We start from the raw sequence: 16,563 nt of genomic DNA on the forward strand, positions 1-16,563 counted from the left end.
AACAACTCATCGGCGAGAGCACTTCAGAAAAAAAAAAAAAACGGATTTTGTTCTCAAAGTCGCGTCTTCGGACGTTGAAGTAGCAGCGCTGTCACGTGTAAGCGTTCTTTTATTGTGTAATGGTTTATGGCGGTTTAGCCTCCCAAAGCGACTCAGGCTATGAGACGCCGTAGTGAAGGGCTCCGAAATTTCGACCACTTGCGGTTCTTTAACGTGCACTGACACCACACAGTGCACGGACCTCTAGAATTTCGCTTCCATCGAAATTCGACCGCCGCGGCCGGGAACGAACCCGCGTCTTCCGGGTCGCCATAACCACTGAGCCACCGCGGGTTACGGTTAAAGGCCTGTAAAAAAAGACTAGTTTAACAGTACCTTGGTGCAAACGTTTCATTCAGCTGTTTTCCAGACTTTCCCATTGGCACAAATAAAAAAATAGCTAATTGGGCTTACCCAATGAATTGACTTTGTAGGACGGAAAAAAATGCCGCAGACTAGGTCACGCGACATAAACCCTCAGTTGGTTTGACGCGGCTAGGACATTCCGTGTTTTTTTAAAAGCTTGGTTACATTTAGCTGGGACATGTGCTGCCGCCTGTACATCGACTCCCCAACTCGCAGGCCAGAAAAGAAAATGTTATAAAAATACAGGACACATATCCTTCCCCGCCCATGTTATGTATTTCACCGCGGGATGGCATGACGGCGCGTGCGCAGCTCAAAATAATAAACGCGCATCGATAAAATTGCAAAGCCAGCAGACAGGCAAATGGAGATATCGAGCGATAAACCGACGCCCTCGCATGCGGCCCAGCCCATAGTTGCGTTGCGTAGCTGCGGATTTCGACACGCGCCGGCGGTTAACGCAAGTCTGCGATCACAACTGTTCGTCCCGGAAAGCTAAACAGCACGCTAGTTCTTACCTTCCCCACTCGCACACGGCGGCGCAGATTTTCCCCCAAGCCTTCCTAGCGCACAACCGCGTGCTCGCTGGTGGTCTGGCGCAGCAGGGAGCGTAAAATGTTCAAGTAAAAAAAAAAAAAAAACTGCGATAAATTAATGTGCGCGAATTGCGCGAGTAAATATGGTATGTGCTTTTTATTTAAACTGTTGCAAATATGTGCACGCTTGTGCTCAGTGTTGCAGCTGTGAAAAATTCTACATGGAACGAGAACCAACCTTTTAAGTTGCCTTTTCAAAGCAACATGCACCCCTCTCTCAGACAACTTTGATGTAAAATAAGTTCCAACATGAGCTCTGAACTAGAATTGAATGTAAAAAAAAAAGGGAGGGGGGAGGGGGGGCTGGCAGCTTCATATGCCAAAATAAGTTTCATCCATGCACGAAAAAAACTTGTACCTCCCCATTGTCCCATGTGTAATGTAAAGGAGTAGATGAAAGGTGCAGCATGACATACGTTACTTTTTTTCCCTCATTTTAAATGTCTGAGTCGCTTGTGGGCCGAGTGGCATCCATACCTTGACCTGACATTTGAGAGTTCGGCTTCCCTTTCATCGCTCAACATTTCTACCTGCACAGGGCTCATCTTACAATAGCTGAAAGACTGCAGTGTAGCTCACACTACTAGTGCTATAAATGCAGCTGCTGTCTCCGTTCTCACCTTCGATCAGCAGCTATGAAAGTGATACGGTAAGCTTCCTGCAAAACATGAAAAAAGCCTCTCATAAAACCCACATTAAAGTGTAGCGTAAAGTGCAACATCAGCTCACACAGTTTATGCCGATTCTTTCTCCACTTTGATATCTAAGTACAATGAGTTTAGACTGTAAACAGAGTACTATTACACACTAACATTTGACTGGACACTAGACTGCCTGTAACGAGAACAACTCGTAGGCATGCACAATTTTATTAGAACTCTACATCGAACTAGTAAAATAGCACTTAGCACTCAAAACAGTGTCATACTTTCATAAATTGAATGGCTCAAACAGGCTCCAAGACATTACTTGGACTTGCCCAGGGCGCAGATCAATTCGCTTGTGCAGGCCTGTTGATGTCGCTGTTGATGCAATAGCACTCAGCAGCACCAAAAACACTGGCATACAGTAACAACGAAATTTTCATCCACCAGCTTGCAATTTATCGAAAATACCAATGCACACCCCCGTAACAATCTGACCCCGCTGTGTATATGTAGATGGTGTGCTTGAAAATGCAGTGTGTGCTGGAAAGTGATGCGTGTATATTTACAAAACACAATTACAAAGATGGTAAATCACATTTTTTCACAGAACTGCAACACAGCGATGCTGCATGGCAATGTGAAAAAAAAAAAATGTGCGTCAAAAATAATGATTATGATCGTTTTACTTAAAGATGTACAAAAATGTAAACAGAAAAAGAACACAACTAAACGAAGATTCCAGGTACACTTTCAATCCGAAACCACACTTAAAAAACTGACTTAGACCTAAACGCGGGGAGGGGGGCTGGGGGCGTCAAGAAAAAGGCATATCACGCTTTGAGTCTCAAAGAAACAAAGATTGCCGGTCTTCACTGAAGCAATGTAAATAGATGCAAAAAATAGTAACAGAGAGTGGCACATTCCTTTCGTACCAAAAAAAAATGAATGAAGGAGGCGCGCAAGCAGGTTTCAAACTACAGCAACTGTACACAATGCTGATACAATAATCAGCCTTTCAAGCAGGCAAGAACAACTTCACACTTATCATACACACATGAACCAAGGCTCTTTAAACTACCCATGGTACAGTTGACAATGTTTTCATGCATTGAAAACACACAAGAACAAAACCTGCTGACTACTCATCGTACAGTTGACAATGCTTTTATGTATCATGATTAAGGATGACGCCACAGGAAGTGGAAGAGACTTGGGATCGCAGGATACACCAGTTCTCTAAAGCTGTGTCCATGGAACACACCGGAAAAAAAAAAAATCAAACGAAGATACAGTTGGCAGAAGTGATGAGACAGTGAAGTGACATGTGGCAGAGTCCGCTTTTAAACAGCATCACCATTTTCCTGCATCAGTATATAGGTGGTAGTTGTGCCGTCTTGAACTTTGTCTTCACTCGGTCCATTCACTCCTGGTGCTGCTGGCATGGCCAGTATTGTCTCATCCTCTTCATCCTGAAAAATCAATGACAGATGGAATATGCATAAGTAGTCTATTGCAGGTGATCCAGAATCAACAAAGCGAGTGCAATAAGTAAATGGGACTTACATTGAAACCAAAGCACTCCTCCATGTCTTTCTGCTTCTGTTCAAGTCGCCTGCGCGCCATCTCAGCCTCTCTCTGTGGGGCATCCATTTCTGCTTTTGTCATTCCTAACACCTCCTCACCTGCACATAAATACATAATTGTGCTGCCATGAAGCCTGCAACAACAGCAGTTTAAAAAATAACAAAAAACAAATCAAATCTTGATGAGAAAGCAATTCTATTATCACATATTCTTTTACCACCAATATCATAGAAGTTTATCACACAATCTTTAAACCCCTCTATGTCCCTTGCGATTGAATGTTTTATGACATTCAAGTGGCTTTGAGGCACTGCCTGGGCAGCATCTCCTGTATCTAGAAAAGACAGTAATATGCCGCAGAGGTGCAGGTGTCATAAGCAAGCAATGCCATATTGTTTCTCTCACACCCTGGAGACTAGCATTCACAAGCAACATTTCTCCTTCTCCTCCTCCTTTATCAGCAAAATGTGACAAAGTTGGCAGTCCATGTCATATGGCCTACCCTCCAGCCTTTTTTCTTGTACAGCATACTGGAGCTATGGCTCTCTGCGCGGACATGGTGAGAGTCGCACAACATTGGCAAAAGCCCTGTACAGTAAAAGCTGCAGCATGGACAAATAAATTGCAGAGCTTGCTGTGAAAAGGATGCTGACAAAAAGACTTCTTGGGTGAAGCTGCATGAGGTGGTGTTTCAGTATGGTACAGTATGTGTGGTTAATGTCCTGAAGCAACACAGCATGTACACTACGGGGGACATGGTACTGGAAGGCTCTTGATTAATTTGGACTGTCTGGAGCCCTGACATTGCACAGCGCTGACATTGCAACGAGCGCTGACATTGCACAGCACATGCATGTCTTTTGGTGCCATCTCTGCTCACAGTCTGCTCATTCTTCCATCGCTGCGCGAAAACTTTAGGGTGGTGTCATCTGCCCTGGCCGTAGGAATGTACAGTAAGGCTAGAATAAAACGCAAGCACGGATATGCCAAGAAGAGGGCTGAGTCGGGCTGGTTGGCTCAAGTTGAATGGTATGACGAAACAGCACTGACGGACGGGACGGAAGAAGAGACAGACACATGCGCTGAGGCAAGAGGCAGAAAGGAAAGTGCCCGATGTACAAGAAATGAATCCAAGGAGAGGGCCGAGTCCGGCTGGTTGGTTCATGTTGAATGGTACGACGAAACAGCGCTGACGGATGGGACGGCAGAAGAGAAAGACACATGCGTCTGTCTCTTCTTCCGTCCCATCCGTCAGTGCTGTTATGTCATACCATTCAACGCATATGCCATACTTTTTTACTTACAGTAAGATATTCCTTTAAAACTGGTTGATGAATACGCACTTCGGAAGCCCTTTTACCAAGCAGCATCAGTGTCAGGCTAGCTGTAAACTTAAAAGTGCACAGGTAAGATATTTTAATTTGTTCACAGGCATGGTTTGCGTTTCATTCTGGCTTGACTGAACCTTTTACTGCTTTAGTGCACAGCTCAAGACAGAACGGATGCCATACAACTGGTAAAACGTATACAATACACCGTGAGCCGCAACTCCTGAAACTTTGTGAGTGGAGCCATGGAACTAAAGCAATTGCAGAGTATTTGATCAGACTTTTTAAACATCACATGCCGATTTCTGATAACAATTATGGCTTGCACGTGATTGAGAGTGACAGGTTTCCAAGAATAACCTTTGGGTGTCATTCAGCAGAAGAGGGACAGTAAACACATGCACACATTGAAACCAGTAGCTTCAAGAAGTGTTTCAAGGGCTCAGGAAACCATGTGTTGCAGACAAAGTTACTATGTGGATGATAATGGTCAAGTTACTAGGTACATGACAATGGTCAATGACCAGAGACAACAATACCATTACATCATAACCATGCAATCAAGCAGCCAGATTAAAGCTGTGCCTGTTTCCACTACAGTAAATAGTGTTGCATGACTCTACATACTACTACATCCTACTGACAGCAGTGCGAACGCCTCCCACAAAGGAAGTTGCACTAGAAACTACTAAAAATAAAAATACTAACACTTGTATTCTCAGCATTTTTATTCTGTGACTAAAATTTGAATTCATGGTGATACTGCTATTATGCTTCAGTATTGCACTTCTTTGCAGCTTGTAGAGAGAGAGAAATTCAACGAAAGGAAAGGTCTAGAGTACCGGTCAAGTCTTTTAACATACAATATCTTCATTCTCACATGCTCACTTATACTATCCTAACCTTTTTTGAATGCCGCACTAGACAGAAATCCTTAAAGACAAAAATTCATATTGAGAATTCACAGATCCTTTCCAAAATAACCGTGAAAAAAAGAAAACTGTAGCCACACTTATAACAATGAAGCATGTGTTTTTTTCCATGTTCCATTTTTGGAACATAGGCGTTTTCCATATACAGAATGCTAATGTTTTCTGAATTAGCTTTCATGGTCTGTGAACTGCAAATTTCTTCTTGCTATCTGAATACAATACAGTTGCTTACAATGTGTTCACAGATTATAGACATCAAATTACAAACGAAACCAATGCTTGAGTAATGCTTTCTTTCCTTGTGTGAGCTGTGCCGCACTCAGTGCTTGAGGAGCTGTGGTAGGCACGAAAGCATTTCTTTACAACTAGCGTTTACAGCATAGCTATGAGATGCACAACCCATGACCCACACACGTCTCCGTTCTGTGACATTGTGACCATCCTCTGCACGCGTCTTGCACTACCTTCTGTCTTCAGGCAGGGTACGTGCTGGGTGTTGAGGGTGGCGGTGGTGCGCAGCCACGCCCTGCATGCGCACTTTGTCTTTATCGGATAAGACACGTGGCAGTGAAATGCCCCAAACGCTTCAAAATGCTTCTGAGACCCCATAAACACAGCTGGGAGGTCAGAGCCCAAAGACGTGCAGCGGGTCCAACATGCATAGCATGTGCACTTGGGATGCTTCCCATGAACTACAAAAACGAGTCATACGATTAATAGAAAACTCTCCATATAGAGCCCCCTCAGCCCCACTTTTCGAAAAACATCAGATATTAACTATCACGAATATCATGAACAAAAGAGTAGCTTTGAAAATATATGATCAAATAAAAATGGACCCGGCTGGGTTCTCGCAAACTTTCTTCTTTAGAGACCACGACCATAACCTTCGGCATATGAACTGTAGAAAAGAACTAGTGCGTATGAACTACGGTACACAAACGCTAAATTATCGAATCGCTGATCTTCTAAATAAGTACCCAGGTATTATAGAAACCATTCACAACAGTCGTTCCACGAAAGCATTTAGCAAAAAGTTAACCCATTTCTTTTTGTGACATAGCAATGGCTTACTTTTTCTGCACATATCTGCCCTATATTAAAGAAAAAAGAAAAATCCATGTTTTTATTAGAAAAGAAAACCTTACTTTGGCCGGCCTAGTTAAGCTCTTCTTGCCTTTTGTTATGTTCAGTCACACCGATATTTGTATTTTATGTGCAATTCTGTGCAACAATGTTGACTCGCAAATATACTTTTTACAGCATTTCTTAATTGTGTACCTTAAATGAATATGTGGTGTTTTTTTCTTGTTTTTTCTTTTTTGATGTTTTCGTGTATAATGTTATATGCAATGTCTCTGGTGTTATGATCTGTTTTTCTTTGGTTAAACCTGCCCACTGCTCAGTGGTAGAGTGTAAAGGGGGCGGACGCTTTCGTCAGGCAACTTTTGATTGCCTTTTTGTTCGCCTCCTCGGCAACCAAGTGTTGTTGAAATAAATCTGAATCTGAACGCACTACCTGATAACAGCCACGAATCTGTGCCCACACATTGGATAAGCAGAATGGGAAAGTGTTTATGCCACCCTGTGTAAAGTGGGACTCTAACATACCGTATTTACTCGTGTAATGAACCCACTTTTTTTCCAGAAATGTTGACATCAGCTTGCGGGGAGGGTTCATTACGCGGGAAAAAAAAAGTTTCCAACAGATTTTTTTGGAAGGGTCAAGATTTCATGCATCTCCGTTTGTCCTTCCGCCATCAACAAACGCACACGGTCAGCTAGTGTTTAGCATCGCTTGCTTTGACGAGATCGATCCGGCAATTTTGTGCTAGCCGGGGGCGCCGGCCAATAGGCCAACAGCGGCGAGATAATGCGAACCTGCTGAACACCGGCCCTGAAGTTAAGGCGCGTGTTTTTTAGTTTCTTACTGCGAGGTTAAAAACAGGACAGTGAGGAGTGTCTAATGCGAATATTTAAGCTTTAGCTTAGAGCTCGAACGCAACGTCTTGGCACTCTGCCTCCCACCACAGACAGCAATGAGATATGAAAAAAAAAAAGCTAATTTTCTAACCAGTTGATCGAAGAACTAAAAGAAAACAGCGAAATCAAATACTGCATGCCTAAAGGCCATTTTCTGCATGCACTATAAGCCAGGGCATTCCAAATTACCCTGATTGCTTGCAGCTGCTTCCATAGTGGCATACTTCCTTGGTCGTCCACGTGGCCTTTTCATGGGTGCAAGTGCTAAAAACAAAAGCAAAAGAAATATTACTCACTCCACTCAGTAGAATGGCTGGGTTTTAGAGGTGTGAAAACATCAAATTTTTGGTTGTGAGGTGAATACATATAGAGCAGCTGACTTAGCACAGTGCCGTCGACAACGGTGCACCGAAAAACTTGATTGCAAACTTCATAGCTGCACACCTCGGGGAAAAAAAAATTGTCCCATAATTATGCGAAGCACCCATTGCAAAACCATTCAGTTTTCACAATCGCGCTGCACACCTACAATGAGTGGCTAATTGTTTTTTGAGAGCACAACAAACACAATCTCAGACTTGAGCCACGGCATTTCCGTGACCCCCCCCCTATTGAGAGCGGCCTCTGCCTTCGAAATACCCCGAAATACCCCCACAAAAGTGGCCACTGCCTTCGCGATTCGAAATACCCCGAAGGCTGAATGAATGGGCGGCGGCCGCAGCCTCGTGCAATGCTTGGTCAGATTAGAGCAGGGGTTGCACGCGCCCAGTAATTGAACTTGAAACAGCCTAAGCTCACTGCCTTTTTTGCCCCTGATTAATGTTTTGCTTCACTGAAAACATTGTATTTTGACTTCCTCCCCGTTGCGGTGCAATTAAAGCTCGACTGCTTTAGATTTTCTCGGGTGGTCGCTTATATCGAATTACCGCTTATAATGAATTTCTTGCCGTCCCGCTGACTTCGTTATAACGAGGGATTACTGTACAAGTATACTTTAATCTGTGCTTGGGTGGATGTCAATGAGCAATTACTCCCTTATTACAAAAATTATTAATTCACGCGGTGCATGCTTTCATCTGCAACATGACCTGGGTGCACTCTGGTACTGTGACGTGAGGTGGCATGGACATGACCAAAGCATAAACCTTGGTTCAGATGCAGTAAAATATTATTGCCTGAAAACAGAACGTGGGGAGTGGTGAACTTTGAGATTTTTTAAAGTCGGTTTTTCTCGGAAAAGAGATTTGTTAGAAGAAAATTTTTCTGTTTGATTATCTGTACCATTTTCCGGGTTTTGCCGAGTCCAAACAAATCGGTTGCTCAATGTAATAAAGTGGGAGTGAATCAAGTGGAAAATTTTTTACAACAAATGCTGTTAGCTTGAGTAAATAAATAAGAACCTTTTCATATACAAAAATGCTCGCCAAAGTGTGTGCTTTTCTCTCCTGTAATAAAATCAACCATGACATGAAATTTGATGCTGTCCTTCAGCTCAACCAATGCCACCTGTGAGTGGCCTTCAGCGTGGTGTAACGCAAGATCAAATGGGAGAGGAGAGACATGCGAATCCCAACTAGTACTTCGTGCTTATAAAGAGAAACCTTGTTATAGAGAACTGGCAAGAAATCATAATAGTTTGAAACAACTGAAATTCTTAATATAAAATGTCGCCAAGAAACTCGCGATAGAAAAGCTAAATTTAGTCAGTGAAAGAATGGCAACAGGGAAAGACCTTATCCATAGTTTCAGCACCATTTCGAAGCCGCTCGTGGCAATGGCTGAGGCCAGAGAAAACTGAGCGGTAAACGCTAGTTGGCTTCGCTGCACCGCACCGCAACACGCGGCGGCAGTAGATCAAATGCCAGCTTGGGTGGCATCCTCGTATTACGGCAGTGCCGCATAAAAACTCGGACAGCAGGACGAAAGCCATCGCCGTTTTCACCACCACCGCTATGCGATAGTCAACGTGAACAGAGAACGGCTGCAGGAAAGCTGTATCAAGCTTTTTTTGCCGCTATATCCTCTGTGGCACTGTTGGCAAAGCGAGATAAAATGTGAACCGTGGAACAAACGCTTGCCGCTCCATCACCAGCCACCCGTGCAGTGATGAACCAAAGCCTGCTAGAGTGGAAGCTTGGGCAAGTTGGTGACGGTTCACTTGCCACATAGCGCTAAACAGACACGGACGCAGGGAGACAAACAGGACAGGCACTAACTTACAACTGAACTTTTATCGCATGAAACCAGGCAATATAAGCACTTTTCTAACAGTGAAAAGAGGTAACACTCAAACAACGTTATCGTCGAACAACATTACGGATTAGCAGACATGAAATGCATTTCTTTGTCAGATAAAAACACGGAGGCGGCACTGACGCACGTACAGTAGCCGACTGGTAATTCGGAATTCGGACTTGTAGGATATTTTGGACTTCTAAGAGGCACCGTCAGTCACCCCATAGAAGCGCATACATATTTGCGACGGATATTTCGGACTTTAAAAGTCCAAAAGTTCGATTTTCCGGACTAATTTCAGTCGCCTGTGGGCCAAAATCGGCCATCTTATCGGCTTTTCGCTGGCGCAAAAGGCGCCATCTTGGATTGCGGTGGATTTACTCTGCAGTTGGATTGGCTTAACATACTTTCGGTACCTCATTTTTGCTAGTAGAGGTTCCTGCGAACTCTGCCACTCCGAGGTGGCAGTCGGGTTGTCATCACCATCAACTTGCTTTTGTCGACAATGTTGTCCTGGGCAGTTATCGCTTGGTTTTTGAGGAAAGGAAATGGCGTAGTATCTGTCTCGCATCTCGGCGGACGCCCGAATTGCGCCCTAAGGGAAGGGATAAAGGAGGGAGTGAAAGAAGTAAGGAAGAAAGAGGTGCCGTAGTGGAGAGCTCTGGAATAATTTTGACCACCTGGGGATCTTTAACGTGCACCGACATGTCGCACAGCACACGGGCGCCTTTGCGTTTCGCCTTGGTCAAAATGGTGCCGCCGCGGTCGGGTTCGAACCCGGGTACTCCGGGTCAATAGCCGAGCACCCTAACCACTGAGCCACCGCGGTGGGTAAAGTTCGCCGTTTCGTCACTTGAGTTCCTTTGACCGCGTCGACCGAGTGGCGCTCCATCTTCACGTGGTTACCTCCGTCCGCCGTTTTGTGATTGCGTCCAGCAATTCCACCGCTTTGAACGAAAAGTGCCTCGTCTTTGCGTGTGTTTGACGAGCGGTGTGGTACATACTCGGGTCGTGGACAACATGGCCCCGCCGGTGCCGCCGGGTCCGTCAAAGAAGCGTGGGAAGTATTCAGGTAAATGCCGTGACCTTGCTTCATAGAGTGTACAGTGAAAGCACAACTTTGGCGCAAATGCAGGCGCAAATCATCGCCAGCAAATGAAATTTTCCGCAAGGTAAAATCGGTGACTTTTTTAAGCCGATTTCATCTCAATAATGTGATTTTTTTTGTACTTCACGGATTGGATTTTTCGGACTGTTCGATCATTCGGACCATTTTTGGGGTCCCTTCGTGTCCGAAAAATCGGTCGGCGACTGTATCTTGTTTCTGCGGCATTATACTGAACGCTTCTACAATTTCCCATGTAAGCTGATCTTTGTGGCAGTCAATGATAAGAGAGCTTTTAAAATCCGGATAACAACCAGGGCACTTCTTTGTTTTTCCATCTTTTTCTTTTGCGCTGATGTGGCCAGCTGACAGATGTGGCCAGCTGATGACAGGTTGCGAGAACACAACAATGATATCAGGAATGGTGTCAAAGGGCATCCTGCTGGCCACATCAATGCAAAAGAAAAAGATGGAAAAACAAAGAAGTGCCCTGGTTGTTAAGGGCGGTTCACATGCAAGCGATTGAGCGACCAGCAGCTCGGCACAGTGATGCTTTTCGGAAGGTTCTGTTTCACATGCGTTGCTAAAGAGCGTTTACTGCCACTGCGAATCCCAGTGTTGCTGGCAAAGAATACGAGCTCGCGTTTGGTTCCAGTGGTTTGCAACCATCAACATGGACAATGTTCATGCATTATTTTTCCAAGATTGGTCACATTTTGTTCAGAACTAAAGAAATTTTGTTTGTTAAATATCGATTACTTCATATTCTGATGCCAATAATATCATTCTCTTAAGTTCGTACGTGCGTGTCGGAAGCACGTGTAGTAAACAAACATGGTCTTTCCCGCGCGAATCCTCTTCTTGTCACGTCACTTTTCCGCCGTGCAGTCATTGGTCAGAGGGCGGAGCTATCGCGCTGTCGCTGCGAAAATTTCCAACTTGTTGGAACCCCTTTGCTCTGGCCAGCTGAGCCGCCGCGACGGGTCAAAACAAGTTTTTATGTCGCGGCGACAGGATTCGCTGGCATTTTCGCTAGCATGTGAAACAGGCTTTATCCGGATTTTAAAAGCTCTCTTATCATTGACTGCCACAAAGATAAGCTTACACGGGAAATTATAGAGACGTTCAATATAATGTCGCCAAAAGAAGAAATGTGCGTCAGTACTGCCTCTGTTTTTTTTTTATCTGACAAAGAAATGCATTTCATGTCTGCTAATCCGTAATGTTGTTCGACGATAACATTGTTTGAGTGTTACCTCTTTTTCACTGTTAAGAAAGTGCTGATATTGCCTGGTTTCATGCAATAAAAGTTCAGTTGTAAGTTAGCGCCCGTCCTGTTTGTCTCCCTGCGTCCGTGTCTGTTTAGCGCTATGTGGCAAGCAAAGCCTGCCAATGCCATCATACTGAGCACAGCCCGTCGCTCAGCAGTTCGGTATATCCGCTTTATAGCAAAGCTCTTTCGACATATTGTGACGAAGACGAAGCTGGCAGTGGCGTGGGACGGAGCGCTCGCGCTAGGCCAGCGGCCATTAAAATCATCTCACTGCCATCGTTCATCGCCGCCTCATTCTTCAGTTGGTCACCACATAACATTTGATGTAAGGTGCGGAGTTCATGCCCATACTGGTCCTGGATCTTCGGCGCATGCGTCGGCCGTGAGTTCTTGGCCTCCGTTGCCTGGCCGTGCCCCAGCCTTTCGCACCTGAACCGATTTCGCCATTGTTCCCCTGCCCCATCCACCGGTCAGACCACTCTACACGACGAACTGAACCTGACGCAAGGACCTGACCTGCCGACTCCATCGGCCCGAGATGCTGCCCACACATGATGACATCGTTCCCCTGCCTATGGTGTTCGGCACGTCCTGAGCCCTCGGCCATCGGCTCCTGGTGACCTGCGGCTTGAAAACTTCACCGACCAGGAATCATTCAGCCAGCTCCTTCATCGTGGCAGCCAGCACCTCACCACTTTCTCCTTCCTGCCTCACAATCCTCTGAAGCCCATCACCCTTTCATGAATCTCTTTGTCACAGATCGGGACGATCGCTCAGTGGCCCTAGGTAGTGTGACGAAGAGGACTAAGCTGGCAGTGGCACGGGACGCAGTGCTCGCGCTAGGTGAGCAGCCGAGGCCCTTGGCATAGACAAGTTGTCTGAGGCTCTCTATGTAGCCCATTGCTACAGGTGCGCTTATGGGCGCTGGCTCCGAAGTTTCATCCTCATCTGATTTCTCCGCATCACTCTCGTCCCGCATTTCAGAAACGATGCCCTCGTCTGTGCACGGTTCCGCGGTATCGGCATCGTCATCGACAGAAATAAAATCACTCCAACCAATGTCATGACCCCCCCCATGTCGGAGTCAACGACACGCTGCCACAAATAGCTGCAGGGCTGGTCATCTTCCGAAGCCGGCCCTGTGGAAGCAGTTCCGCAGGCAAGTGGCTGCCACCCCGCCCTGGCCACTTTCATCATCTCTACCGCTTAATACAATGGGAATGGGCACGGCGTTCCCGTCCGCCATCCCGAACTGCAACCAGGGCCTGAGATTTGAACGAAGCCAACGAAACGCTCACACTGCAACAAAAGTGACAAAAGCGTGTGACAGGGTAGACTTGCAACATGCACAAGCGGCAATCAAGCTAAAGATATACAGACGCACAGCGCCAGCGGAGAGACCAATGAGGGGCGTCCGTGAGCGTCAGTGCATATACAGTAAAACCTCGATAATTCGAACTCGGTTAATTCGAAATCCCGGATAATTCGAAGGTTTTCTGCGGTCCCGTATTTTCCAATGTAAATTTGGCTGGATAATTCGAACAGGTGGCCTGCGCCAGCCCGGTTAATTCGAAAATTTGGGGTGCTATGCGGCAATGCCTGATCCATGTTTCGCCGCAAACCCGGCGAAACGACGGCCCTACAGAGCCGCGAGGCAAAGCCACATAGCAACGGTGATGATTTGTAGGCGAAGTGCCCCAGCCGGAGCACTCTCGGCACAAAAATCGGTCCGCAGTGCACCTCGCGGACCGCCGAAACGCGCGCCTGCAGAGGAGAAGACGTGCTTCACTGCACCGCGGCGGGCATACCGGTTTTTATCACGTGATCTCGACCCCACTCCGTCCCATGGCGTGCTTCGTCCACTCTTCCCCCATGCCTCCGACGCTGCAAGTGCGCCGCCACCACCGCCACACAGGGACGCAGGTCTCGCCTGCGCCATTTCTTTGTGTTGTGCGCCGCGTTTGGGGGTCGGCTACTGTGCCGTTGTTTTTTGCGGGGACTGTGCAGAAGTGCTAGCATTTTGACCGTAGCAGTGGACGAAATGCCAAAGTACAAGACTTTAACGCTGCAGCAGAAGTTCTGCTTGATCCAGGAAGCAGGCAAGAGCGCTTGTTCGAAGACCGAGTTGGCCAAAAGGCATGGCGTGCCCCTCTCGACGTTGTCCACAATATTGAGCAACAAGTCAAAAATACTAGAGGCTTACGGCAAGACATATTCTTCGAAGCGGTCACGAGTGCGGGCTCCCACGTATGAAGATGTGGAATCTGCTCTGCTTCGCTGGCTGCAGAAAGCAAACGCAGCCCACCTTCCCATCAATGGAACGCTACTGCGGGAGAAGGCCAACGACCTAGCTCTACAACTTGGGCACGAAGAATTTAAGTGCAGTAATGGATGGTTTTGCCGTTTTAAAGAACGCAATAATTTAACCTTTCTGACCGTCTGTGGTGAGAGCGGCAGCACTAACGAGAGCGTTGTCGAAGATTGGAAAAACCACACATTGGCGCCGCTGCTTAGCGAGTACGGTGCAGACGACGTTTACAACCTTGATGAGGCTGCACTTTTTTATAAGATGCTGCCAACAAAAACATTCGCAGTGAAGAACACCGCCATCAAGGGTAGGAAACAGGCCAAGGACAGGATTACTGTGCTGTTCGGCGCGAACATGTGCGGTAAACACAAGCTGCCGCTACTGGTTGTCGGGAAGACGGGGAAGCCTCGCTGCTTCAAAAATGCGCGGCTGCCGCCAAAGGATGAACTCGTCTACAGGCACAATAAGAAAGCCTGGATGACAGGTGCAATATTTGAGGAGTACGTGCGGCAACTTGACCGCAAGTTCATGGCCACAGGCAGGAATGTCCTGTTTGTCGTTGACAACTGCCCGGTACATGGCGACATCCCACATCTGCAGGCCATCAGGATGGTATTTTTACCTCCGAACACCACTTCGATCTCACAGCCAATGGACCAAGGCGTCATTCACCACACTAGGAAGATTTATCGGCACCACCTGCTCAAGCGCATGCTCCTTTGCTACGACAATGGCAAAGAGTACTCCATCGACCTCCTCGGAGCCATATGCCTCATGGTGTACGCTTGGAAACAAGTGGAGCCCGCATTGATCAGGCGTTGTTTTGAACAAGCTGGTTTTTCCAGTGAAAGCACCGTTGATGCCGATGCAGACTACCCATGTGCTATGCTTGACGAAGGAGGAGCAGAGTATTGCGACCGCATCAATGCACTCTGCGCAGAGGAGGGTGAGTCCAACACAGTCGGCTTCGCCGAGTATCTCAACTTTGAGAGCGAAGAGCAGACAGGCTACTCTGACTTGGAGAGTGAGATTACTGCTGTTACGAACAAGCGCGATGACAGCGACGATAGCGACGACGACAACGACGAGCCTCCCCGAGCACCTGCACTCGGTGAGGTTATCGGATCGCTGAACGTTATCCGCAGTTTCGTTGAATGCCACGGTGGAAGTACAGATATGTTTCACGTAGTTGGCCAACTCGAGAGCATGACCTTCGGAGCCGCAAACTACCGGACGCGGCAAACCAGCATCTCTGATTATTTTCAGTAGTAATTCAAAATATGCCAAATAAAGGTAGCACGTTCCTGCAACGAATTTTTTTGCCTAAGTCGTATTTCTTGGTGTGTTCGGTTAATTCGAAGATTTCTCGCGGTCCCAATGACTTCGAATTAACGAGGTTGTACTGTACCTCTTGGCTCCCACGGAAGGCTTACTTCACGGAGCGTGGCCTCCAAGATCAGCCCAGGCAGCAGCGCGGTTGATCGCGGAGGCCACGCACGGATTTGCAGGAGAGAGAGGAGAGCGGAGTTGCGAGGAGGGGCGGGAGTGCAATCTGGTCTTGGAAGGCGCGTTGGCGGGGAAAGGGTAGCGCGCTTGAGAGCGGCACGAAACGGGGCGGGCAGTTCACGTGCGATGAGGCTCGGGAAAACATGCCGCGTGCACAAAGGGGTCAGAGGCAGGTTATCTCGCATCGCGGCGCCGTGTTTACGCCGTCCGTTCACTGTAACCGGTCAGCAGGACTTAATGACGTTCGTTATATGTGTGATTTTGTGCCATTGCAATAATGTATATTTTGACGGTCGCGCAGGTCTCGTTCGTTATAAGCGAAAGTTCGTCTTAAGTGGGGCCGTTATATGTGGGCTCGACTGTAGTAGCTGCACTGAGCAATGGCTGCAGAGAGCGCAAGGTAGTGTTTGTTCCATTTCCAGGGCTGGGACTCTTTGAACTGCACCACATGCCTGTAGTGAGCATGAGGTTGTTTTCGTTGCACAGCCAGGGTAGGAACTCTTTTTGACTGTAACAACATATTTCCTTTGTGTGGTTCGGGGAAAGCACCAACATTCTTCTCTTAGTAATATTCTGTTATGCACGAAATAAACCAGTGTTAAGGCGCTCTTTTGTGTGTTGTGTGTCCCTCATCAGGCGAGTCCAGGATAGCAACCAGACC

General features: G+C 46.8%; 1 protein-coding gene across 3 annotated transcripts in view; it reads right to left on the minus strand.

Annotated features, from left to right (window-relative positions):
* Positions 1-1,056: 1,056 nt before the first annotated feature.
* Positions 1,057-16,563, minus strand: part of CTCF (transcriptional repressor CTCF) — a 37,007-nt gene continuing 21,500 nt past the window's right edge. For all 3 annotated transcript variants that reach the window (XM_077646557.1, XM_077646559.1, XM_077646558.1), the window contains exons 9-11: positions 7,665-7,739; positions 3,212-3,330; positions 1,057-3,117 (exon numbers count right to left, since the gene is read on the minus strand). In XM_077646557.1, coding sequence (XP_077502683.1) covers positions 2,989-3,117; positions 3,212-3,330; positions 7,665-7,739 — 323 coding nt within the window. In that variant the 3' untranslated portion in view covers positions 1,057-2,988. The remainder of the gene's footprint in view (positions 3,118-3,211; positions 3,331-7,664; positions 7,740-16,563) is intronic.

This window comes from Amblyomma americanum, chromosome 1 (assembly GCF_052857255.1).
Source record: "Amblyomma americanum isolate KBUSLIRL-KWMA chromosome 1, ASM5285725v1, whole genome shotgun sequence".
Taxonomy (NCBI): Eukaryota; Metazoa; Arthropoda; class Arachnida; order Ixodida; family Ixodidae; genus Amblyomma; species Amblyomma americanum.